Below are 27,165 nucleotides of genomic sequence, written 5' to 3' on the forward strand. Positions count from 1 at the left end.
AAAGAGGGACCACAGAGTTTTAAAGTTGCTCCATTCGCTTTAATCCACGCATGTCAAAGCTCGAAGGGTGTGTCGCGTCATGGGGGTGGTTTGTTGTTGCTGACCTTCCCAAAGCGAAAAAGCAAGCCCTAGCCCCTTATTTCCGGTGCCTTTGGCAGTTTGGCTCCTCGGTAGGGAATCTTTGTCTTCTGCCGCTTGCTCTGTAACTCTACAAATACATTCTCAGAGTTCTGCCAACGAGCCAAGCATGTTTAAGAAGAGATTAGATTAAACTAATGGGGAGAAAATTATACGTGGGACAGCAAAAGCCGTTATTTACGATCTTTTCCATCTCCCTCTCATTTTTTCACCTTTTTTTTTTCGTCCGCCTATGCTCGTGTGCTTTCAGGCGAAGCAGATGCTCACACACTCAAAAGCCAGGAGGGACCCCGATGCTCCGCTCTCGATCTGCACGAACGTGAGATACCTCTGCCTATAAAATTCACAAGCCTCTAAACGACATTCTTGTTTTTGGGGCTAAACGCCTCCAAATGACTTGGTTTTCAAGCATGTCACTATTATAATTAATCACATTTCTCCCTTTCCCATGAGCGGGTAATATCAACGAAATTTATTTTCCCTCATGACTCATAAATGAATATTTTTATTCAAATGCAATGCTTAAGTACTGATTCAAATTTCATATACCTAAGCTTAAATTCTCGAAGAAACGAGCTTCGCTGTGTTATAAATTTATTTTTCTCACACTTCTCCATTCTTCTTCTAATTCATATAAAAGTAATTAATCCAGAATTATTTTTTTCCCTTCAAAGATCGTAACGAGTAAAAATTTAAAAGCAGAGAGAAAATAGAATAATGAAGAAAAGACCATATTACAATTATTATTATTTGTAATTCGATTTGGTTTTCATGGCCAAAAGTGTATGCTCAACGAAAAATTTACAATTTGATTTGATTAATGCAAAGATTTTTCTCCTCACCTTTGTTCATCACCTTTTTTTTTGGAATAGTGAATAGAGTATTAATTGAGATAGAATGATTTACGCTTACTGCCCTGGCCGTCAGTAAATATGATGTCAAGTAAACGAACACAGCTTTGGATGGAAAAAGATTTGGGTGTGCAAAGACATGTTTTCTGCAATTTCGTTTGCAATGTGACCTTTGTATGATCATCCAAAAAAATAAAATTGCAAGAACCAATTTCCCCCGACTTTCCCGCCAAATATGAGAATTTATATTCCATTATTATTCGAAGCCTATCATCTCCAAAGACAATGCAATATTTGTCACGTTAGGGAAGAACACGAGAAAGGAATTGAACATTGTCACTATGGTCAAATTAATTTAAAGAATTCATCTAATTATGCTACTGTAGGATCCAAGATTCCCGCGAATAATGGAACGCCGGTCAAAATTTCCCAACTCACCACCTCTTTCAGATGATGGGATCACCAAATGATATGAATAAACAGCAAAAATATCTGCCCCTAGTCCCTACACAGATATGAATTATCCCCTGATATTTCTATTCTCTTGATTCCATTTCAGTTTCACAGCCGTAGAGCGGCAACCCCTCCTGCTTTAATTCTGCGCATGTCAGCAGAGGGTTATGTCCGTGGGAAAAGCACCAACGCCAGAAAATACTGCACAACCATCTTCACCTGGGATAGCAGATTTGACAGCACTGGCATACCCATTGAGATAATTTGCATCGCCTCTTGCTGTAGTACTTGACTTGTATTCACTCACCTCTGTACGTTCTGAATCCTCTCCTGTGAATTCATATGCCTTTGAGACAGGAGAATCCTCATGACAGCAGGAAAAGTCATTCAGCGAGCCTGGACAGGGGCCACATTCAACTGTATTGCCATCCTCTTGTTCTTCCCTGGAGATCTCTTCCGACACAGTTAAGCATGGATTTGATCTGACCATTGCTATGCCCTCTAAGTCTCTGACATCTTGCGAATAAGGTAAATGAGATGGCTGGACCAAGCTGCAGGGACTCTTATTTGTAATATCAGAAGTCGACTCAACATCAATCACCTCCACATCCTCAGAGCGCTCTTTTTTGACATCTTGGTTAATTTCATGCAATGACACGTTTTCAAAGTCAGAAACCTGTATTTCTTGGCTGCTGTCAGGTGTCAAAGCCTCAGAACCTCTGCAGGCAGTTACGGTCTCTCTGTTTGAAAGGCCTGCAACTTGACCTGTTGGGCTAGGCTCCACCTCCACTTTTACAGTTTGTTCTTCCTTCCCTAACGATTCCGTGGTTTGAAGGCCTGATGGCCTCGCATTAACCCTGCCCACGAAACAAAGCATGCAGCTTCAGTCCAAAAGTATTATTTTGACACAAATTGGTATTACTGTCCACAAAGTTGCACGCATGTGGCCATTGTGTTCAGCGAGAGCATTTAAACCTAATAGTTAACTATGAATTAATTTTTTCCCATAAAATGACCTGTCCGGCCCCTGCACAATATCATATGAAAACTCGTCACATTAAAAAATATCTGTAAGCATAAAAGCTAAATGGCATCAGAAAGTTGAGTCATAAAAAAAGAAAAAGCATTGCATCCGTTCAGAATAACTCAGAGCGAAAGAGAAAACATTAATCATTTCAAAACAAGGTCTTTGAAGCACCTGTTGTACAAAAGCATGTATGCTCCCTGAGAGAGTACCTCCTCCAACTCCACACTCGTAACCTGACGGATAAAAAATAAATAAAAATGCTAAATGTTCATACACATTATATGCAGTAGGTGGTGACCCTATGGGAAAATGTACGAAGTCGCAGGAAAAAGTCATAGCAAATTTACCTTACTGTCATCAACCCAGTACCAGTTTCCCTGAAAATCCTTGATGCAGCATATGTAATGACCAAAATAAGAAGCGTTCAGCATATCCAGATGAACTACGACGGCATAAAGCTTATAGATATTTGACCCATCTGCTGCCTCACTCATGTAAGGGCTAAGATCTAGAGTCTCCGGGAAAGTTATTCTCTTGTTAAGTTTTCCAAACCTCCCACTCTGCAGCACACACCACCAAATAAACACAAAAATAAAACCGTTGTGCCCAAACAAAAAGACAAATAAAAATTCAGAACCTTTTTATGTATTAGAAACAGAACAGTTCATCCAAAAAACTGTCTTCCTTTATTCAACATTTTCATCTATACAGCTCAAGTCACATGAAACATCTTTTGGGAGAGTTGGATGCAACTAGATTTTTTTGGTAAGCAGATGCGATTAAATTTTTAACAATAAGGCAACTTGGAAGAAAGTTTCTGGCACATTTCACATACCTGGAATCTTTTGAAGGCAACTGTAAGAACATTAGGCGCTTGTTTTACAGTAAGACGTTTCCATGCCTGTACATAGTCATTGCACCTGCAAAGAGTAGCAAATCCTGTGTGAGACAAGGTCTACCTGACAGCAAACGCACAATACCAGAAGCAAAACTTTGAACATTATATGTAAGAGCATGCCCAGATTCCATACATAAACTTCCCATTTAAAGGATAATATCTTTAAATCCCTGAACCAAAAGATAGCATTTACCAACGATTAGAACCTTCAGAAAAGAACGTCCAAAAAAATCCGAAGTATCCATATTTGAATTTAGCAACCATAAACATGAAAGTAACAATGCCAAAAACAGAAAGAAATATACAAAATTATAGTCAACCAATTGAAGGTTCCAGCATCTCGTCAATGGAACAAATAAATTGCACTTGAGGAATAACACAATCTAAAACTTAAATAAACAGAACAGTCAACCTTACCCATCACATTTGTACATATTGTCCCCATGGAGCCACTCCTTCACGGTGAACAGGTCCAGACATCCTTCCAGAGAGCCCACATCTCCTTGAATTTCAACCGTCAAGTCTATCATATTTTCATATTGATTTGAAATTTTATCACATTTTGAACAAATCACCTGTTTAAATAAGAAATATGAAGACATGAGCATCCATGTGAGCAGCAACAAAACAAAAAGGGCAGATATTGAAAACCACCTTTTAGAAAAATAAAAATAAAAAGAAGACACTGAAAATTTCCAGCTGTTAAATGAGCCAAAAATGTGATGACACTGACTCAAGATGATCGACAAGCAAACCACTTCATCTCCTAAAATCTCACCCATCATCACAACCAGAAACTTGAACAGTGTCACTCACAAAGGTTAGCCTTTTGCCGGTCTTCATAATTGAACAATGATGAATTACAAGTAAAATCGGCCATTTAATGACTCATTTCTAAAGTTTTTCAAAAAATGTATTACTCAGTACACAAAAGAAAAACTTATTACATAATAGAAATTAAATGGTTCAGTGTGACTGTTCCAAATTATGTGAGATGATTACAAGGAAAAAGATAGGAATAAAAATCAAGGCGAAGACAGCAAGAATCATGGTGCTATATTTAAAAGATAATAATTGCGTATTATTTTAAGTGCTGAATTCTGAGATTTTAACTCAAAAATGGAAGATGAAAGCCAGCAACATAACCCCTAACCTTGAAGAAAGGGAGCCAAACTCTTATTCAATTTCCATCTATGCAGTATCAGTGGACTGCTCACAGACAGACAAAGTTTATCCTCATCTAAAGAGGATCAAATGATAACAGGGAAAAAGGAGATTCTAAATCATCGAAGTCTCTGCTGCCATGTACAGTTCATGAGATCATAAAACTGAACACAGCAAGTTTTATTTAACCATTTTAGGTCAGGTTAATCTTTAACCTTGTGCTGATTATGCACATTAATAAAATATAGCGAGTTATTCATAAAATAGGGGCACGATAGCATTGATTGCACATATTTAAGACCTGAGATTGAAGGCGACCACCAAAGATGTGCTGCATAAGAGTTGTCTCTTGCAGTCTAGGAGGGACAACTTTTTCACCCCCGAATTCATGGAGACAAACAGATTGCATTGTATCAATTGCAAACCTACAAAAATTAAAATATCAATTCTGCTGTGTGTAAAATATATTTCCTTCTAAAGCATTGTCAATGTAAAATTCATTACAAAAAGTCAAATGACATTGTTAGCAGAGAAAATTAGACCTCATAAACTCATGAGCATCCTCTTGTCTTCCATAACCTAGAGTGCCACCAATATTAGGTAAATGGGAAAGAATATTCATCGGAGAAAAGGCCTGTGAACTTTGCCTGGCTCTTTCAACATGGATTTGAAATTCACATAGGAAGCACCAGTCATCAAGACTACCTGGAAAACCATGCCGAACAACCATAAACATGAGTAAAAGCCGAGAACCAGCAAGACCAAGAGAAAAATCTAATCGTTGACATTACATTCTCGACGATGTCCTTTCTCCAACAAATAGGAGACAAGTGGCCTTGTGAATGAGAGACATTGAAGAACCGCATTAGCAAAGCAGCTGCACAGATTAGCAACGAATTTAATTTTGAATCCCAATGAAGCTAAATATTATTCACAAGATTGATTACTATAAAGACAAAAACCTGTTTCCGCCATTCAGTAGTCCACAAGGAGGAAATTCTAAGTTGTCCCGGCTGAAAAACCCAACAAATTCATCATATGGAAAAATAACCTGGAAAGAACAAATGTTAAATTTAGTGTTCGAGAAAATATTCAAGATTCAACCGACAAACGTCGAGTGAAATATTCTATGAAGCTGTCTACAAAAATTACATCCTTCAGCTGCTTGATAGGGCGTGACTTTCCGCAAGCTGGTACCAGCGTAATTGCAGACAAATTTTTATACCCAGCTGAGGCTTTAAGCCCAACATCAGTTGCCCCACTTTGAGTCGAATTGGTTCCATTAGTTTGACAGAAATCCTTGCATTTTGTTTTATGTCTAGATTTCCAGTCCGCCACTTGACACGCTTCAGAGCTGGAAAATCAACAGCGACAAGATTCAAAAATTATATATTTTTTAAATTTTGTAACAGTACTTTTAAAAGAAAGTGATCGTTTTTTTGGGCCAGCGTAAAACGATCAAAATGAAAAACAAAATAAATATGTCAGCTTCATGAGTAACCTTGAAGTTGCAGCACCGAATAACTAAAACTAGAGGTAAACAAGATCATATAAAATTACTGAGACAATAAGACGCAAGAAAGTCCAAAGCCGCTGATCACATTGAAGAAAAGCCAAGAAACCAGGATGAAGAGATAAAAGAAATTCGAGGAAGGATCGGAAGGGGTACCAATATCGTACGGCTTTACAACGGGAGCACTTCTTAGTGCCGGATTGGCCACAGACGGCACAAACAGGATCTTGCATGAGAACACCGGGCATTGGAGTTCGATCGGCGGGGTGGTCCCCCTCAAAATTGGCGTCGACCTCAAAATACTTGGAGGCCGTATTCTTGACGACCGTATGCAATCCAATAGCAACCAATAAAGCGGTGAATATCAGTTGCAGGAACCAATTGAGATCCCAGGACACCGCCGAGACAAGCATCTACGCCGCCCCGACGTTGTTGATCGACGATATGGCACCGATACGGAGGTTTTTCATGGATTATGTCAACCCTCTAAACTTAAAAATAATTAATCCTGCATAAAGCAATTCCTTTCAACACAGATTAGGGTTTACTGCACTGTTCATTGGCTTCTGTTATCCTCGTCGGGGTGCCAAGCACAACGCGGAGTGCTCCTTTACATTCTCCGCCTTCCTCTATCTGTGTGTTTAAGGCTTTAATAAGGGAGCGACACAGGATTAAGAAAACTGTTTTTTTTTTAAAAAAAAAAACACACGCACATCTATCACTTCCCTAGGGTCATGATATTGATAATATAATACTCTTCCGGTCCTTATTATAAGACCCAATTTAACTTTTTATTTGGTCCTAATTATAAGACTCAATCCATTTTGTCTCTTATATTTATGTATTTTTTTCCAAGATAATCCTTCTAATAATGATAGTTTTAGCCAATATACTTAATTAGCAAGGATATTTTAGGAATGACAACACTTATTTATTACAAATAACCAACTTAACTTACTTCCTTAATCTCCTCAAATAAGTTAATTGGGTCTTATAATTAGGACCGGAGGAGTAAATCAATATAAAACTGATATATAAAAAGTATTTGGAAAGTATTTTGTAGTCATCAACATTTTAAAATATATTGAATACATCAAAAAATATTCAGGTACTGAACATCTAAAAAATAATAATTTAAGGTATTAGATGTGCTTAAAAAAAAAAGGGAAAATTTCACTGTAGGACCGCAGAAGACAATTAATATCAAAGAGCCCTCAAAACTTTCTGAAACCTCACTGCAGGATCAAGGGACCAATCTGATATTAATTTTTAGAGTGAGATTACAATAATACCCCTCCCTTTTTATTTTATTAAAAAATAAATATTTACCGGAGTTACTGTTCCGGCCACTGGCGCTCAGGTGGCCGCCGTCGGGGTCCGGTCACCGGTGGCCGGAACAGTAACTCCGGCGGGACCTCCGGTGGCCGAAGTTTTTTGTTTAAAAGAAAGTGGCCAAGGGAGGGTTTGAACCCAGGACCCCTTGGCATACCAAAAGACTTGTAACCACCAAGCCAAGCAACCCATTCAATCATAAAATCCAAATAAAACTACATATAACAAAATAAACGCAACAGTCTAAATGTAAGTGAACAAGTGAAATTAGACGATTTACAAGTGGAATTCAGAAATTTGCAACAAAAATTAGGCAATTTACAAATAACATAATAGAAGTTATAACCCAAAATGCAAGTATTTAAGTGCAAATGAGCAAGTAAAATTTGAAGATTTACAATAAAAGTTTATGGATTTACAACTCAAATTCGGTAAACACAAGAGAATTCACAACCCAAAATGTAAGTGTTTGAGTGTAAGTGAACAAGTGAAATTAGACGATTTACAAGTGAAATTCAGCAATTTACAACAAAAATTAGGCAATTTACAAATAACATAATGGAACTCACAATCCCAAATACAAGTGTTTAAGTGTAAATGAGCAAATAAAATTTGAAGATTTACAACAAAAGTTTATAGATTTGCAAGTGAAATTTGACAATTTCACTTGCTCATTTGCACTTAAACACTTGCATTTGGGGTTATGACTTCTATTATGTTATTTGTAAATTGTCTAATTTTTGTTGTAAATTTCTGAATTACACTTGTAAATCGTCTAATTTCACTTGCTCACTTACACTCAAACACTTACATTTTGGGTTGTGAATTCTCTTGTGTTTACCAAATTTGGGTTGTAAATCCATAAAATTTTATTGTAAATTTTCAAATTTCACTTGCTCATTTGCACTTAAACACTTGCATTTGGGGTTATGACTTCTATTATGTTATTTGTAAATTGTCTAATTTTTGTTGTAAATTGCTGAATTACACTTGTAAATCGTCTAATTTCACTTGTTCACTTACACTCAAACACTTACATTTTGGGTTGTGAATTCTCTTGTGTTTGCCAAATTTGGGTTGTAAATCCATAAATTTCTTTTATAAATCCTCAAATTTCACTTGCTCATTTGCACTTAAACACTTGCATTTGGGGTTATGACTTCTATTATGTTATTTGTAAATTGTCTAATTTTTGTTGTAAATTGCTGAATTACACTTGTAAATCGTCTAATTTCACTTGTTCACTTACACTCAAACACTTACATTTTGGGTTGTGAATTCTCTTGTGTTTACCGAATTTGAGTTGTAAATCCATAAACTTTTATTGTAAATCTTCAAATTTTACTTGCTCATTTGCACTTAAATACTTGCATTTTGGGTTATAACTTCTATTATGTTATTTGTAAATTGCCTAATTTTTGTTGCAAATTTCTGAATTCCACTTGTAAATCGTCTAATTTCACTTGTTCACTTACATTTAGACTGTTGCGTTTATTTTGTTATATGTAGTTTTATTTGGATTTTATGATTGAATGGGTTGCTTGGCTTGGTGGTTACAAATCTTTTGATGTGCCAAGGGGTCCTGGGTTCAAACCCTCCCTTGGCCACTTTCTTTTAAAAAAAAAAACTCCGGCCACCGGAGGTCCCGTCGGAGTTACTGTTCCGGCCACCGATGACCGGACCCTGACGGCGGCCACCTGAGCGCCGGTGGCCGGACCTCCGACCTCCGGTGGCCGGAACAGTAACTTCGGTAAATATTTATTTTTTAATAAAATAAAAAAGGAGGGGTATTATTGTAATCTCACTCTAAAAATTAATATCAGATTGGTCCCTTGGTCTTGCAGTGAGGTTTCAGAAAGTTTTGGAGGCTCTTTGAAATTATTTGCCTTTTGCGGTCCTACAGTGAAATTCCCCCAAAAAAAAATACTTCATGGATCTTAATTAATTTGTCAGTGCGTTGACTCAACGGAACCGAGGTGACATAATAGGTCTGATTCTGGCGCAAGAGTCTCTCGCGGGATGCAGTTTGCTCGTGACTCTTTTCCTTCCAAATTTTACTCTCTTTTATCGTTAATAGCGTGTTTGAGGTTTGAACACAAAGCTCTGCGCTTGAAAAAGATTTAGCAAGCCATTGAGCTGTAGTAGCATACTCACGAATTCCATTCATTATTGTTACCTTTTGTAGCTTTGGGTTTTATTGTCGCCTTATTAATCTCCTTCTCCTACCCTTTAATCACTTTTTCCCTTCCATTCATTGGCTAAAAAGCATGGGGACGGGGCAAAAAGAGTGGTCCCAGATTTTAGTTCCCTCTTGTATAAAAGCAAAAGCATGGACACGTAATGATGCGAGCCTTGATTTGGGACGATGATAACGTCCGTTTTAACACAAGAAAATGCGTCGTACTATATGTTCCCGGAAAAAAAAAAAAAAAAAACAATAGGCATGGTTCAAAAGATAAACATAGTAATTTTTATATTTCTGGGAACATGGAATTCGGAATCGCGCCACGGAGGTCAATGCACTATGCATATGTGAAAGTGAAACAAAACGTGGGAGGGTGGGTTAGATGATGAAATCTAAGAAGCTCTGAACTTGTAGGTTTAGACAGATAAGGAAAAAGGGAAGCCCAGGATGGTGTCTTAAATTTAAGACAGCCACGTAATTAAACAATTTTCTATCCGGGCCACCTAAAATCCTTTATTAGGGCGGTTTGGTTTGGTGTTAATACATTGGTCGTGCTTTTTAATCATAACATGGTTTGCTTCTATAATCAATTGTTTAACCTACCCCTAGCTAGAATTTGGGCAAGAACATGCTTTCACTGATGTAATAAGTTGATGGGAAACTGCTTCACTTCACCTGGTTGACACATCATTTTCAAGGTTAAATTTAAGGGTTCAAATTTGATAATTATCAAAAATATTAATTAATAAAAAATATTAATATCGAGATCATCTAACCCAACAACATCAGGCATTTTTTAAGCATAAAATTACATGTCTAACTCCATAAACATGATGGATGTTTCGATAATTGTTTGCGAAGTAATCAACTTCTTCGATGAGATATTACGAAGATCATGTTATTTTCAGCTCATGGTGGAAGTAGAAGAAAAGATATTTGGTTTGCATTCTTCACGGGAAAAGTATTGCGTCTTGGATCTTCTCTCTTTAACTCCCGTAACAATGTTTCCAATCTGAAACCCCCTCCCACCCTCACGTAGGGGTGGAAACAGGCCAGGCGGCCTGTCAGGGGCCTATGGCTTGGCCTGTATTTGGTCTGGTCTGGCCTGGCCTGTTTCTCAAAAAAGACAGGCTCAGGCCTGTTTGAAGGCCTGTTTAGTTAAACAGGCCAGGCTTAGGCTTTTTAAAAAGCCTGTTAAGCCTGTTAGGCCGGCCTGGGCCTGTTAGGAATTTATAATCATAATATATGAAAAAATTAATTAATGCTATTATTGTTAATGTGCTCTTTTAATTTATTTTTTAATTTTAATATATAGTTAATAGCTTAATCTTTTCTTAGATTTTGAAGTTTAGATGACAAGTGAAGATAAAAATATAATTTAAAATAATAATATCAATAAATAATGTGATTTTTAAATCTTAAAAATATAAAGAAAATAGGAAAGAAAAATTTTGTTCCAAGAATGATAAATTAACTAACTTACGTATTATGTTAATTTAAGTATGATACCCTCTTTATTCATTATAAAATTAGTATTTTTTCCTCTTTATTTATTTGTCTTAATTTTAATTTTGTGTGTGTACTTAAACGTAGTCTTATTCCAAATTTTAACATATAATTACAATTAGTTTTCAATAATATTCTTATAAATTATAATTAAGATTTAAAATAGTACTTATGATACTAAAATTTAAATAAAAGACAAGACTAAAAATTTAATTATTATGTACGTTTTTTTTAATCTTAGCTTTTTTTAAAAAAATAATTATTATAATTTGAATTTTTTAAAATACAGGCCTTTTAACAGGCTTCAGGCCAGGCCAGGCCTTTATACAAGCCAGGCTCAGATTGAAAAATAAGCCTGCAACAGGCCACAGGCCAGGCTTAGGCCAATAGGCTCCAAAACAGGCCTGGCCTGTTAAGAGCAAAGCCTGGCCTGGCCTGGCCTGTCCTGTTTCCACCCTTACCCTCACGTTCCTATTTTGTTTTCTTGACCTGGATCCGTTTCTTTGACTAAAGTACAATGGGCGGGGCCTCCCTTACTCTAAATGGGCCGGATCCGAGATTAGTGTTCAGTCCATTTTCCAGGGGTCAGATAATTCAGGAATACTCGGGCCCAATGTCTTTCCTCCTCCCTGATTGAATAACGAAAATATTCCCATAACCAACGAGGGATCAATTCCTCACGACTTGATAAACTAATCTTCAAATTTTTGTTAAGAAATGTGCCCATATTTAATACTCCTCCGGTCCTTATTATAAGACCCAATTTGACTTTTTATTTGGTCCTAATTATAAGACCCAATCCATTTTGTCTCTTATATTTATGCATTTTTTTCCAAGATAATCCTTCTAATAATGATAGTTTTAGCCAATATACTTAATTAGTAAGGATATTTTAGGAATGACAACACTTATTTATTATAAATAACCAACTTAACTTACTTCCTTAATCTCCTCAAATAAGTCAATTGGGTCTTATAATTAGGACCGGAGGAGTATCTAATAGTCTCTCGAATATAATTGTTTCCAACAGGAAGATGGCAACAACAAAAAATTCCCATAATAAAAAGGAAAAGAAAAACAACAAAGTCTTGTCTGTTGTATTTTATTGCATTATTTGTTATGAATAAATATTTTCTTGATTTAAAAAAAAAAAGAAATGACAATAACAAACACATAATTTCATAAACTAAAAAAAAAAATTAGTAATTTTCAAAAGAGAAATAAAAGCAAGTATCAGTGGATATAACGAATGTAGAATGACGAAAGGGAATGCACTAAGTGGAATTAAACAAGAATGAAGCTAGCGGTCAACCGTGGAGGGCATTATTATTTATTATTTTGGAATAAAAGGCGATTCAATGTTTCTGAACAGCCACGATGCTCAATTATTGAGACGCGCCCACGCATTTATGGACCACTAAGCAGTGTTTGCATTTTGTTGCTGTGCTCTAAATAGACAGAACCAGCATGTGGGGAAAGCCGCCTTTACTTTGTATCTCACTGATCAAAGTGATCAATGTAGCACCCTCTTTTCATAACTCAAATAGTGACACACGGAATATTTCATTCGCGCAGTTTCACGGGTGCATGCATGGCTTTCTATGTCACTCCCACTCTGCTTACTAATCTACTAGTAACAATTAATAAGATCATTTCTATTTTCAATTTTAAAAATAAGATGCAGCATCAAATGGAATTTCTCAAATATACATCCATGTCCGCTCTGCATCAGTCTGCTATAGTCTATTAGAGAGCATCCGTCTTAAGTATTCCATCCATGGCAGAAATTCTTGAGAGGGAGAGAATATAATAGCCAAGAACATTTCCACGGCTTTTCGCTGTGATAAGCAGAACAATATATAATACTGCCTCTTATCCTTAACATAAAATCTGATTTAATTTTTAATTTGATTCTAAATATAAAAGTCAAATCTATTTTTTCTCTTATCTTTATCTATTTTTTTTTTTTGAAGTTGTTCTTACTATAATTGTACATATTAAATGTTTCTACAAAAAGATAATCTAAATGCACGAAACTAACAATGACATTTAAGGGAAAATAATACATATTTATTATGAATTATTAACTGAACTAACTTTTTTTAATTTTTTCAAATTAGTCAGTTAACTCTTATATTTATGACCAGAAATAGCATAACCATTTAGTCTCTGTACCTAGACGGTGTCTGACGCATACGAGTGCTCCTGGGCGCATAATTCTTAGTGCTCTCTGCTTCTTTCTCATTTTCTGCCACACAGGATGCTTGGAGTCCACCAATGATTGGGTATAACATTACATTCAGAAAGTAATATACTGGTTTCATCCTAAATATAAGATATATTTGTAATGTAATTTGTATTAAAAGATCCAGATTTTCCACCAACATAGAAAAACGAGAGCAGATGACATTTGGCAGCATCTATGGTGGTTGATCAATATGTGGACATGGACTCGGGAGACAAGGTGAGGAAGGTGGAGGGCCTCACCCGTAATTAAGGAAGGAAGTGTGTGAGTTTGGTTTACGGGTAAAAAGGTGGGACTATCGATTCTGGGAAAAGGAAACTCTCATCATATGGCATAAAGGGGGAAGGCATTATTTAATGGTTGGATTGAATTGGTGGGCGATCTCAACCGGGTCCTACATCTACAGTATCCAATCCAACTTACCCACCCAAACTTAAAAGTTTGTATATCTGACAAAGACAGTGGCATATCTTGATGTAACTTAGCAGGATACATGTGTCTGAATTATTAGGGCTTGCAGTCACAAGGTGAGGACAAGGACTGTAAAATTTTGGGGATGAAAATCCGGAGTGGTGTTTTCCACCACAGGCAGGTTTTTGCCCACCAAAAAGCTTCTTAAAATTAAAGCTTCTCAGACACACACCCCCTACCTAATTATTAAAATCAGTTACTGTATTGGGCGTCTTCACAGGCACTGTAGTCTCCATTTGAAAGATGAATCTGCATGCAATGTGAAACAGTGCTATTATGTGCTGTGAGGCAACCTTAATCACATAAATGAACTTGAAACAGGCGATTATGTCAGAACTCAGAAACGTATAAGAATGTTGCAGAGGCTGTATTCCCTTGGGAAACTCACCTGCTGCAGAACAAGGTTGCAGTGCTTCACTAATTCACGAGACACGTTGGTTATGGATCTATATATGGGAATAATATACTGACTACTTAATGTGTGCGCATATACTTTCGGATCATTTTGGTTCTTATTGTTACTCACTTGCACGAATTTCTCACATATTAAGAGAGGTATTATATAGACGGGACCTTTACTTCTGTCTTTATTAAAGAGATATGGATATTGAAGGAAAAAATAAGACCTAATTAAATTTTTTTATTATAATCAATTAGGGTAAAATTGAAAAAAAGAAGCATTAAATAAGATATAAGTTACCTACACTTAGGATCAAAATCTCCCACTACAAACAACTAACAATAAGGAGAAGTGGTAGTTAAGAATGGCTGCCATGATGAGTTCAGTCCATGCACACGACGAGGGAAGATAAGAAGGTTATAAGACGGGCAATGAGGTGGGTTTTCATTGGCTAAGTGGGGCTACACGACGACGCTTGATGTCATCCCCTGGCTCAACCCTTCTCTCATCATAATCCCATCATCTTCAACGCACACTAAACTTCATGCACTCTCCCAAAAAAAGCCAAAAAAAAAAAAAAAAGAATCTCAGCTCATATACAGCCTCGTCCCCAGCTTAACCCAAAGTTGCATATTGTCCTGGTTTTTCATGTAAAAAGTAGTTCATGGGATGAATTATGAAAGTTAAATAAATCACTATAAAAAATAAATTATTTAATGTTAACATATGTGACTCTTTCTAAAATATGCTGGGTAATAATAAATTATACTTCTTTGGTTTTATTTATGGAGTAGAGAGAGAAGATTTTTTTTATCCTATTTATAGGTCACATCGTTAAATTTTTAGGAGAAATATACTACTCCTCCGGTCCTTATTATAAGACCCAATTTGACTTTTTATTTGGTCCTAATTATAAGACCCAATCCATTTTGTCTCTTATAGTTATGCATTTTTTTCCAAGATAATCCTTCTAATAATGATAGTTTTAGCCAATATACTTAATTAGCAAGGATATTTAGGAATGACAACACTTATTTATTATAAATAACCAACTTAACTTACTTCCTTAATCTCCTCAAATAAGTCAATTGGGTCTTATAATTAGGACCGGAGGAGTATTTTGTATTTCATTTATTATAGTGTAGATAGTTATCTTTTTTCAAATATGTATATATTAAATAGGAATAAAATTAGAAAGTTATTATATTTTAACAGAGAGTTAATATATTTTAAGGTTTTTCTTGACCTGTATGAAACATGTTGGAAATGCTTTATAAATAGGACTAGAAGAATATATCACTTTATAAATTTTATAAATCAGTTCGAGAAAAATAATGAATATAAAAATAAAATAGATCAAAATCTTATATTTAGAACCGTAATAATTAATTCTCTAACTTATTTCTAAATTTAGAATTGCCAAATATATTTAGAACCGTAATAATTAATTCTCTAACTTATTTCCTTTTTGCTACCCATTATTCTCTAACTTATTTCTAAATTTAGAATTGCCGAATATATTGATATATATGCTTCAGCTGCCATTAAGACGTGAAAACAAAAAGCCAAATAAAAATTGAAGTATGCATTCCCACTTTAGAACCAGTTTTAATACTCATTATTTTGATGAACATTCTGAACTCATCAAATTTGCATTATTCACATCTCATTTAAATGGTCTAGATTTGATTTTTTTAATTTTTATTTTTTAAAAATGATTATTTTAATATATATAGAATCTAAAATAGAGATAATCTCCTAACTATAATTTTTTTCCAAAAAATAGTTTTTGTATATAAAAATAATTAATTAAAGATTTTAAATCTGGACTGTTCAAATTAACTATAGACGATCCAGATCTGATGAGTTTATGATGCTCATCAAGATGATGAGGACTGAAACTGGTTCCAACATGTCTACACACACAATTATGTGATCATATTTTAATTTTATTGGTTCTGGTTACAGATTTTTAATAAATACTATAATTTAATAATTATGAGGATGCATCATCCGGCTATTGAGGAGATTGTCTGGACCAGTCGCCTGGGCTTCCGGAGCTGTTTCCTCATTGGCTCATCATTTCCAATTGCTCATCCATCCTCGCGCCACTATGACATCTCCCCCTTCGCTTGTGGTTGCTCTTATGTCTCCAATAATATTTTCCACTTTATTATGCGTGATGCCTTTGCTCGTTTGTGACTTTTTCCCCCCCTTCGGTAAACACTCGTTTGTGACATTTACACAGTCATTATTTCTGATGGTCTATTTTTTTGGTTTCATTTTACTACCCCCTATTCTTAATATAAGAGTTAGTTGTCTAATTTGAGTATATTAAAAAAATTAGTTAAGTTAGTTGTTTGTAATAAATAAGTGTTATGTTTCTCAAAATATCCTTACTAATCAAATATATTTGGATAGAACTATCATTATTACAGGGACTATCTTGGCACAAAATGAATATATATAAAAAACAAGATGAATTGGATTCTTATATTTAGAAATAAAATAAAAATCAAACAAAATCTTGTATTAAAAACTGGAAGTAATTAATATTGTTTTGAAGCTTAGCCAGTGTACTATAAATTGTTTGTTTGCTATCAACTTCATCATAGTCACAGCGAAATATTAACACGAGAAGAGCAGACAATATTTAATGTTTAGGATAATGTTTTGCCAGGGGTTACAAGAATTTAACAAGTAGTGTTGTTAGATTTCATAAAATTTATAGGTCAGTGACATGAAGTAAGATATAAAATGTATTTTTGTTCTCAATAAAATGTTGACTTTTACTTTTAAACACTTTCATATTGATCTATCTCTTGTGCATAAATCGGTTAGGATCGACAAATAATGTAGAGTTTGATTTTCCATTTAAGGAAAAAAGAAGCAAGGCTGCGTGATTCATGGTATACATGATTGTGGATGTTTGGATTATCTCATTTTAAGTAATTTTGTGTTATATAAATAGTAATAATAAATATGTAAGAAGAATTTTGTTTTTTTAAATATAAAAGTGCTTCTTTACGTTATTTTTAAATACCCACTCAATATTACTTTAGATAAGCCATGAACAGTAGCACTAATAGTGATATATGTTAAGTGGCTGCATAGCTAATAATGATTGATTGCATACAGTAACAAGATTTATATCAAGTTGCAAATTCAATGCACATGGTTAAAGATGTATTTTAAAAAATCAATATATATTTATTATAAATCACAAATCTAATTAAAATTTTTAATAATCATAAATTAATTTTTTAATTCTTCTATTAAGGACAAAAATATCACAATTTTGAAAAATCTCCTCCTAAAGTGTAGAGATATGTTGCTCTTTAATTTAACTTAATCTCTAACTTTTTTAACACGGACTCACTGTGAACTTGTTACTAAAAAACAAAAAAAAAAAGAAGTATATGTTAAGTGGCCGATGCCACAAAAGGCGGAGAGGAAAAGCAAGTGTCGAGAAGGGAGGATGCCAAGTGGCATTTGGTATTTTATGTGGGGAAGGGCGAATCAGCGGGGCCTCACATGGGAATCGCTGAGAGTGCACAGCAGAATATGGCTTCGTTGTTCAGTTACATAAACAAGCAGGCCATTCCACGAGTTCATTCATGTACTCCTTTTTTAATAGAAAAATAAAAAAAACCGAACCCATGTCTCCCCAACTAATATTTCTACTGACGAGTTCGTGATTTCATTGTTTATGTTTCCCCTCTTATTTTTTTTTTTAGGGATAAAAACATCTACCATCCCCATTTTTTTTATGGGGTATTTAGCAGTTTAATTTTATTTTATGTATCCAGCACCCAGTTTTATTTTTAGTACACTAATGTCCCGTTTGGCAAGAAACATTAAAAATTAGATATAAGGATCGAAATTGGGATTGAAAAAATCTATTAAAAAATATTTAATATAAGAGATTGTTTGTTATATGAAATTAACTAAACCTATGTATGTGAGATTGAGAAATACTATCCCACCTTTTTGGATTTGTCTAATATTATATAACAAGTAATTACTCATGCTAAATATTATTTTAATGATTTTTTTTCAATTGCAATTTTAATTTCTATCCCTTATTTTCAATGTTTCGTATCGAATAGAACCTAACTATCCTACATACTAAGATTCTAGGTGTAACTAAAAAAACAATATTGAGATACTGGATGCTTTAGGAAGATAAAAATTAGGGCATTGGATACACGCTTTTATTTTATTTTATACTTCTCCTATCCTAATTATAAGAGTTAGTTGACTAACTTGAGGAGATTAAGAAAGTAAGTTGAGTTAGTTATTTGTCCTAAATAGATGTTATCTTTCCTAAAATATCCTTGCTAATCAAGTGTATTGACTAGAATTATCATTAGTAGAAGGGTTACTTTGAAAAAAAAATGTATAAATATGAAAGACAAAGTGGATTGACGTCTTATATTTAGAACCAAAATAAAAGTTAAACAGGGTCTTACATTAAAGACCGGAAGTAGTATATTCTTGCTCTTGATTCCTACGATCCTATATCTAATATGCCGATAGACTTGTGATTACACCAAAACGGCCACCCCATTATGGGATGGGTTAATCGCACGAGTAAGGTTCTTAACATGTCGTTTATATACACTCACACACACATCTCAAAAGCAGATTTTAGTACACTGCAAATATGGGTTTTATTTCTCATTTGAATAACGCACTTCAATGCTTGCGAGAAAAGAAGCACACAAGTATATATTATGCCGCATTTTGAGCTTCTCCCAACACCAGAACAAGCACAGGCTTAATCCTAAATCCAGAGGAGCCATACATTATTTAAGGGGAACTAATATGAGAGATTTGCATTGCGTCCGGGATCAGAAAACTTGGGAAGCCAGTTTAGGAATAGGATTAAAAAAGAGCTGGCTATGAAGTGTTGTAGTTAGCTACACATATTGCACGTAAACTATGTAGTTAGATTGATCCCAAGATTCAAAAGCTGGTCACAAATTAAGAAGCTTGTTTTATAAGAATCCGTGCGGCCGCCCCGTTGCTTCATTCACGTCTCAGTGCATGCATCGTTTGAGTGAAATAGCTGGCGCGTGACGGAGACGCGCAGCACCCTCCCCATGTGTCCATGCACCACTGGAGAGGGCGGGGAACACCAATGGCTTCCTTGGCATTTAAAAACTCCATCTCCCCATAAAAACTCGGCTTCTCTCTCCTTCTCTCTCTCTAGCTTATATTTTATTTTATGATTAGTTGAATCTGTTTTTCAGAGAGAAGGGGAGCATTATATCTGATGTTATGCCAGACGAAGCTCTGAGCCTCTGAACGCTGTCTCACAACACAAACTCACACCCAGACTACTAAAATATATGTGAAATTGACAAATGGCTAACAATTCTCTATCATTTTTGACCTCCTCATGCACATGGCTCCTTGGTTATCTGTCATCTTCATTTTAATTCTCCCCTTCTTTTTTTAGTTTTTCTCTTTTCCTTCACTGTCACATGCTCTCTTCTCTCTTTCTCTCCCAGCCATAAGCTGCGTTTTTTCCTTCTGTGTCATTGAAGGCTTTTGACTCCACAGTTCAAGGGATTCTTCAGATCTACGGGGAAAAGCTCTCTCGACATTCTCATCCAAAATTCTTCTTCTTTCTGGGACTTCCGTGGTGGCTGGCTTTTTCTCATTGGAAGCTCAAAGGTATGCCTAATGATGGTCTCCTCAATTCACTGTTATGATGGCTTTTCTCATTGGTTTTATTGGCTTGTTTCGGTGTATGAATCTCGGCGGGGTCACTGATCGTTGTTGTGGTCCAGTGAGTCAATCGCCTTGATTGATTTCGTTTCTTATGAAAATGTGTATATCAGCTCCAAACTTTTGAAGAGTTGGCTCGAGTTTGATATTTGTTTAGTGTCAGAGCTGTACAAGTCCCAACCTGCATCTTCTGAATTCTCAATATCTGTTGCTTCACGTTTGCCACCTCTGTCTTCAACAACTCCTGTTGAGATTTCGAAGATTATCAATTCGTCAAATATTGTTTTCTTTCATTCTTTCTTCTCTTTTGGCTTTGAATTATTTCCTTCCCTTTTCCTTGTTAGAATTTCTTGAACAGCTATCCTGTATTCATAATTGCTGGCTGGTGACTTTTGGTTTAAATTATGAAATTTCGGCTACTTTAGAGTTTACAGGTGGGATTTTCAGATGCCTTTTCCGATAGTTGGACAGCTAGGCATGTCCTAAAATGGCAATAATTTAACATCAGTTAATCTTTTCCTATAATGCCTCCCACTCATTCACGCTATTCTATTTTCTTTCTTTTATCTCGTAGTTGAGAGCCAAACTTGTATGGAACCCATCTTCGCCTAACAGGTTGGGGCAGGATTTTATCCATTTGGCCTGCTGGGGCTTTGTTCGCGATGCAAAAGAAAGCCAAGAGTCAGAATTGGTTGACTACAAATGCAAAGAGGACTTCATTATAGGCTGCGCAAAAGCAACTGGATATAATCAGTCTGTTTTCATGGTTTGCGAGATGGAGCATGACCTTATGGAGGACATGGACATAGAAGTCCTGCCTTCTATGTGGCCAGAAGATATTGGAACTGATGCTGGGAAACAGTTTAACATAGAGAAGCCAGGAAGTGACCAAGACATGTTGGAGGAGGTCACAATAGTGGAGGAGCCAACTATAGTAGATTTCAAACGTCTCATGGAGCTCACTAACTACACAGACAGAGGGTCATCTCAGCTGACCTATTTCATGAAATACCTGGAGTACAGGCAGGCTAATGCTGTGCGTCTCCTAAGAGAAGAACTCGACAACCTAAGCAAACAGAGACAGGAGGTTGAGCTGAGGAAGTTGAAGATATTGGAAGAGCACCGGTTTGAGGACATAAGATATGGGGATGACAAACGACCAGTTTCTATATTGGATGAGGTTTATGACATATGGCAAGATATACCTCGGAGGAAAAAAGACGTTGTTGTTCAGAATAAGGGTATTGAAATAGATGCCGAGTATGATACTGTAGTGTACTGGAAGCAGAGGGCCCTGCATCTGGAAAAACTGTTGGAAGCGAGTATACACAGAGAGCAGACACTTATGGAGAAGCTGGAAGAAAGCATAAAGAATCTTGAAAGGCAGTCCTCTCCTGTAGAAGAATTGTCTCAGATTCTGAAAAGAGCAGATAATTTCTTGCATTTTATTCTGCAGAATGCACCTGTTGTCATAGGCCACCAGGTATATTCCAGTGAGTATTGCGTTGAATTTTCTGCCTCTGCAACAACTTATAGAATGATCTTAGCTTATGTGCAACATACTCCTTAATTGGGATGTTACATTGTGACTTCATTCAAAATTCATACCTGATGTTAGATTCCCTTCTTGAGTTTTTCGGAACCTTTAAGTTGAAAAGTGCTATAACAAACATTCATTTGTAAATTAACTAAATTAACACGATGATAATTACTTACAATATCATGAAGCGGCACCAAATTCACCCTAGCGAAGTCATATCTTGTTTGACACTCTGCACACTGTGCTGCTGTACTACCTAGGTACATGGGACCCAGGAAGGACTGAAATTGCGTTTTTATTCACAAAGAATTAGCCAACTGTAGAACTAAACCCTTCATTGGTGCCATAACAAAGTGTAGGTACTTGCCAGTAAATTGATGTATGCGTATGCAATACTTTGGAATTAGCAGACAGTATTTCTCTGGAACTTGGGCCAAAACTTAATTGAATACTTTGACTAGAACTTCCCCATTGTAAACTTTCTGGGTTCATCATCATGTTAATGCTCAACTTCTGCCTTCTATCAAAGGGCTGATTCTCTTTTTATTTTTTCTTCAGGACAAAGAGTTGCGCTATCGCTTTATCTATAACCATTTCCCAAGTTTGCAAGAGGAGGTAGTGAACTTTTCTGGTTGAAAGCTTTTGCGTAAGATGTTGTATCGTTGTATTCTTCTTTGAATGTTTTAGATCAAAAAATGCCCTTGAAAGTGTGAAACATCATATCTTCCTTGTTCTTTCTCAAAATTGTGTGATATAAGTATGCTGAAATGTCTTGACTCTAAAATCTACTCCTCTCTTTCAGGACATCATAGGAAGAACAGATGTGGAAATTTTCACGGGGTCTGGAGTCAGGGAATCTCAAGATTTTAAGAGAGAAGTTTTGGAAAAAGGATTGCCTGCGAAAAGGGAAATTACCTTTGAGACAGAACTATTTGGGTCAAAGACATTCTTAATTTATGTAGAACCTGTCTTTAGCAAGGCAGGGGAAACAATTGGGATAAATTACATGGGAATGGATGTAACAGATCAGGTAGATTCTATCTGGCTTTTGAAGATATTAACAATCTTCTTGTTGCAGATGAGGGTATTGATAATTCAGACATACTGCAGGTGAGAAAAAGAGAAAGAATGGCACAAATTAGGGAAGAGATTGCAGTTCAGAAAGCAAAAGAGACTGAATTAAATAAGACCATCCACATTACAGGTTTGATCACTCGGTCAAAAATTAGTTCTGAATTTCACTTCAACTCGATTTGGCTGCAAGAATGATTATTGTTATAATTTGCCACCTTGAATAGAGGAGACCATGCGAGCAAAACAAATGCTAGCAACCATGTCCCATGAAATAAGATCTCCACTGTCGGGGGTTGTTAGCATGGCTGAAATTCTTTCTACTACAAAACTTGACAAGGAGCAGAGACAGCTCTTGGAAGTCATGCTTTCCTCAGGAGATTTGGTTCTTCAACTTATAAATGACATATTAGATCTTTCCAAGGTTGAGTCAGGTCAGACAAACTACCTTATACCATTCTATATTCTTTTATAATCTACATAAGCTATTTTTATTTAAGCATCCTTAGAGCAATTTGGGAGTCTTATTTCAGACAAGAAGTGATTTCGGGTTTTGGTGACCTTGTCTATGCAGGAGCCATGAAGCTGGAAGCTACCAAATTCCGTCCAAGAGAGGTAGTAAAGCATGTTCTGCAGACTGCTGCAGTATCGCTGCAGAAAATATTAACCCTAGAAGGTCATGTGGCAGATGATGTACCTATTGAGGTGATATCTTATATTACACTATTCATCTTGCTTTCCTTCCAAAAATTCCATCAAGAATCAATAACAGAGTACTTGTATCATGGTATTAACGTCTTTGATGATCTTTTCTTTCCTCTTTATTTCAGGTCACTGGAGATGTTTTAAGGATTCGGCAAATTCTTACAAATCTCACAAGGTATATTTCTAAACAAACTAACAAACACTATGTAAAACCTTAAAATTTTATCATTTGGGTTGATTTTTCCGTCAAAAATTTGCAGCAATGCAATCAAGTTCACCCATGAAGGTAAAGTTGGCATAAATCTCTACGTTGTAGCGGAGCCCAATTTTGCAAAATCGGGAGACAAGTCAAGCGAATCGGTGAGTGGATTGACAGAAGAGAGATACTTGTCAGCGTCACAAAATGGAAGTGATGAATGCAGATCTCCAGTTAAAAGCGAATGCTCAAGAAATGGGGATACAGAGGAGCAACCTCATTCAACTGAAACTACAGTGTGGATACGTTGTGATGTATACGACACTGGAATTGGAATACCAGGTATCTTATTAAACCGGAACACATATTGAACGAATGCACAGGAATTTGATTTCTATCAGAAAGCTGCTCACTCTATATAATTTTTCATCGATTTCTTGTGCAACAGAAAATGCAATTCCTACTCTATTTAAAAGGTACATGCAAGTCAGTGCAGACCACGCTCGAAAGTATGGCGGCACTGGGCTAGGACTAGCAATATGCAAACAACTGGTAATTCCTTCCTGAACCAAATTCAAAGAAATAGTCCTTTGATCATTCTTTTTATTTAGTTTTTGGGTGGTAATGATTAATATAACATCTTTTCTTATTGGAATAGGTCGAATTAATGGGTGGTCGTCTAACAGTGTCAAGCAAGGAACATTGTGGTTCTACGTTTACATTCATACTCCCATACAAGGTTTCTATTGCTTGTGATCATTCAGATGACACCGACGAGCTCTCAGATAGGGCGAACGACGACGCTGCGTCGGATGATGCTACGCAAGGATTCTTCCAATTCCAACCACGTACGTTGGGCTCACTTTTCTCGTCCAGCGGATCTACCAGAGCCCCAAAATTGTTACCACATAAACTTGGGCTCACAATCCCTCATAACTTTAATGGGTTTTCGGAGACTTCTTACTCGTTCCCCTCTAACGACTTCACTTCAAATGGAACAACTTCAGTTGGAGACAGAATCCGAGTGACAGTACCAGACGCGCCAGAGATATCTGAATCAGGAAGTTCGATGACTCATAAGCCAGAAACAGAGAAGGAAAGTGTAGTTAGTAGAGACAAGCAGCGTCAAGGTAATACATTTGCTCAACTCCAGAATGGTATTGCAAGTAGAGAAATTGGGGTGGCAACGAAGTCAAGCAAAACCCAGCAATCAAGTGAGACGCAAGAGAAGGATAACAACAGAACTTCCCACTGTGTTACTAGCAGAAATAATAGTACACCAGCAGTGGCCAAACCCCCATTAGAGCCTAAGATCCTTCTAGTTGAAGATAACAACGTCAATGTTATAGTGGCACGCTCGATGATGAATCAGTTAGGTCACAGCATAGACGTGGTAAATAATGGAGCGGAAGCTGTGCGTGCAGTTCAGCGCAGGAGTTATGACCTCATTCTGATGGTACTTTAATTTCTGGAACCACCGTTTTTCCGAAACCAGAATGTTCATTTATTAGGACCACGAAATGTTTTGTCTGAATAATATGAGCACTTATGGTAGCTGCAATTTTGCAGGATGTGTGCATGCCAGTTATGAACGGTCTTGAAGCAACAAAATTGATTCGCTCTTTTGAGGAAACTGGCAATTGGGATGCTGCAACAAAAGCTGGAATAGAGTCAAGCTTTTCAACTTCAGATTTGCAGAAACCTGAATGTTGTACAAAGCGAATGCCCATTATTGCAGTGAGCACTTAGTCTGATTATGTATCTTCTAATTTAGAAGACACCAATCCTTTACGTGTAAGGGACATATTGGATGATATTCTCACTATCTCATGTTGATGTGCAGATGACGGCAAATGCTTTGTCAGAGAGTGCGGAAGAGTGTTATGCAAATGGAATGGACTCATTTGTGTCTAAACCAGTGACATTCCAGAAATTGAAGGAGTGCCTTGAACAATTCCTACGGTGACATCCTTGTAAATTATGACATGTGTGTATAAAATAAATAAATAAAAGAGGGTAGGAAAGTTTTGTAATGAATGCGTTGTCCTCCATGATTAGCGTCTAGTAACTTGAGTTGTACAGATCTAAAATATTCTTTGCCTTGTCTCCCCTGTAATTTTTTTTATTAGTTCCCAAGGGAGAGCAAGAAGCCTTTCTGCACTACTACAAGAGGGAAGGGAATTTGCAATAACAAGATCATATCTCAGCAGGTAAATTCTCCGACACACAACATGACAGTAGTTCTACTAGTTATATAAACATCTGGCATGCATCTGTCAAATATAGGCATAGTTCCTTTTCTTAAACTGTCCTCTCAGATCTATTTATGATTTCACTAGTATCTAATGCTTTGGGACAGCAGTACTATGCATTATGATGCAGTAGAATCGTTCTTAAAGATGGAAAGATTCTTCGTATATAAAGCTATCTAGTAAGTAGTAATGATAATAAAGTTTCCTTCCTGTTTCTCTATCTTATGTTTACGGCGGTTTTGGCCGTCGTTCCAGCTAATTTAGCCGACTCCACATCGCCATGATCCCCAGTCAATCTGCGCGGAATGGCGGCCCTCTCTCTCCCTCTCTCTCTCTACGCTCTAAAAATTAAAAAATTCTAAAGGACGCGAGGCTGTACTTGTATTCTAGTTACTCGGCTAATTAATTTACAGATAATAAATAATTAGTTAAAAATAATAAATAGTTTAGAAATATATTCTTTTCGTTTCTTCTTATGAGCAACAACTACTATTTTTCTTTTCTTTTTAAATATAAACATTTGCAAGTTGTCTTGAATTTTTGTAACAAATTATTTATTTTGCTCTCATTAATTACTTATTTTAATACAATATATTTATTATCTCATTTCTCAAATCATTATCTCTCCATCACATAATTTCTTTCTTCTATAATTCTCTTTATTATAATAATTTTTTTTATCCTCTCTCTTCTACTCTTCCCCCATAAATAAAGGCATTTTAGAGAACTTTTAATTTTTACACATTTATTGCTTTTAACTAATTTTAACTAATATTTTGATCTACTTGATAAGTTCCAATATTACTTATAAAAAGAGATAGAAAAATATTATAAGAGAAATTATGGCAAAAAGAGAAAATGAATAATTAAGGGTAAAATTGAAAAAAAAAAGTGCACTAAATATTAAGACAAACACCAAATTGAAATTTATACTCCTCCAATCCTAAATATAAAACTCTTATACAAGTGTATAAGGATCTTATATTTAGGACAGGAGGAATAAAATAAACCACCCCCCACTTTGAAACTTATAAGTAAAACCGAAGGAAGTGTTTGCTAGCCAATCATTTTTAAAATAGAATTTCCTTATTCCAATTTAATTTAAATAATTTAATTTTATATATTTATTTTTAATTTAAAATATTATTGAGATTATTTCTATATTATACATTTTACTCATGATGAAATAAACAATTGTCTAAACAGCGTAAACTATATTCTGAAGGATCCAGATTCAGGCTTAGAAGAAGATGATTAATCCAGGGTTGGCCCACATTTATCAAGCGGCCCGCTGTTAGTGACGCTGACTCAAAATAATGATGATGGTTCAGTTGATCAATTCGATGATTTCTGATTGGAACGGTTTTCCAATGAAGTGTAATTAAAATTTTGCTAGGTAATGCTAGGCAAGGATCCAATCCTAGTCGTCCTGAATCAAAACAAATACTCTTTCGATTCTTAATATAAGACCCATTTAACTAA

General features: G+C 35.8%; 2 protein-coding genes across 3 annotated transcripts; one reads left to right on the top strand and one right to left on the bottom strand.

Annotated features, from left to right (window-relative positions):
- Positions 1-1,211: 1,211 nt before the first annotated feature.
- LOC114761822 (ubiquitin carboxyl-terminal hydrolase 18) lies at positions 1,212-6,677 on the bottom strand. Its single transcript, XM_028951260.1, has 11 exons — positions 6,201-6,677; positions 5,684-5,885; positions 5,494-5,582; positions 5,323-5,408; positions 5,074-5,236; positions 4,833-4,956; positions 3,785-3,942; positions 3,305-3,389; positions 2,817-3,029; positions 2,641-2,702; positions 1,212-2,299 (listed from the first exon to the last, which is right to left on the bottom strand). The coding sequence occupies exons 1-11, from the start codon at positions 6,455-6,457 to the stop codon at positions 1,597-1,599; spliced, it is 2,142 nt and encodes a 713-aa protein (XP_028807093.1). The 5' UTR covers positions 6,458-6,677; the 3' UTR covers positions 1,212-1,596.
- Positions 6,678-19,527: 12,850 nt separating this feature from the next.
- LOC114761808 (histidine kinase 5-like) lies at positions 19,528-25,840 on the top strand. Of its 2 annotated transcripts, XM_028951242.1 has the most exons (14): positions 19,528-19,865; positions 20,494-21,402; positions 22,018-22,074; positions 22,262-22,489; positions 22,570-22,663; positions 22,758-22,964; positions 23,105-23,235; positions 23,361-23,410; positions 23,496-23,773; positions 23,880-23,983; positions 24,090-24,887; positions 25,001-25,168; positions 25,275-25,641; positions 25,794-25,840. In XM_028951242.1, the coding sequence occupies exons 2-13, from the start codon at positions 20,683-20,685 to the stop codon at positions 25,395-25,397; spliced, it is 2,958 nt and encodes a 985-aa protein (XP_028807075.1). In that variant the 5' UTR covers positions 19,528-19,865; positions 20,494-20,682; the 3' UTR covers positions 25,398-25,641; positions 25,794-25,840. The 2 variants fall into 2 exon arrangements, with proteins under 2 accessions (XP_028807075.1, XP_028807076.1); XM_028951243.1 differs by lacking the exon at positions 25,794-25,840 and having other exon boundaries at positions 25,001-25,189; positions 25,275-25,315.
- The last annotated feature ends 1,325 nt before the right edge of the window (positions 25,841-27,165 follow it).

Source organism: Neltuma alba, unplaced genomic scaffold (genome assembly GCF_004799145.2).
Source record: "Neltuma alba isolate B1F8T4 unplaced genomic scaffold, ASM479914v2 tig00011136_pilon, whole genome shotgun sequence".
NCBI classification, from domain to species: Eukaryota; Viridiplantae; Streptophyta; class Magnoliopsida; order Fabales; family Fabaceae; genus Neltuma; species Neltuma alba.

Bases quoted from the DNA above. Each gene is read 5' to 3' on its own strand.
- LOC114761808 (XM_028951242.1), top strand. From the start codon at position 20,683: ATGGTTTGCGAGATGGAGCATGACCTTATGGAGGACATGGACATAGAA. The intron at 22,965-23,104 runs GTCAGACAAACT...TTGTCTATGCAG, and splicing joins TCTTTCCAAGGTTGAGTCAG to GAGCCATGAAGCTGGAAGCT. The intron at 24,888-25,000 runs GTACTTTAATTT...GCAATTTTGCAG, and splicing joins GTTATGACCTCATTCTGATG to GATGTGTGCATGCCAGTTAT.
- LOC114761822 (XM_028951260.1), bottom strand. From the start codon at position 6,457: ATGCTTGTCTCGGCGGTGTCCTGGGATCTCAATTGGTTCCTGCAACTG. The intron at 4,957-5,073 runs GTCTAATTTTCT...TAATTTTTGTAG, and splicing joins GATGCTCATGAGTTTATGAG to GTTTGCAATTGATACAATGC. The intron at 2,300-2,640 runs GTGCTTCAAAGA...TTTCGTGGGCAG, and splicing joins TACATGCTTTTGTACAACAG to GGTTAATGCGAGGCCATCAG.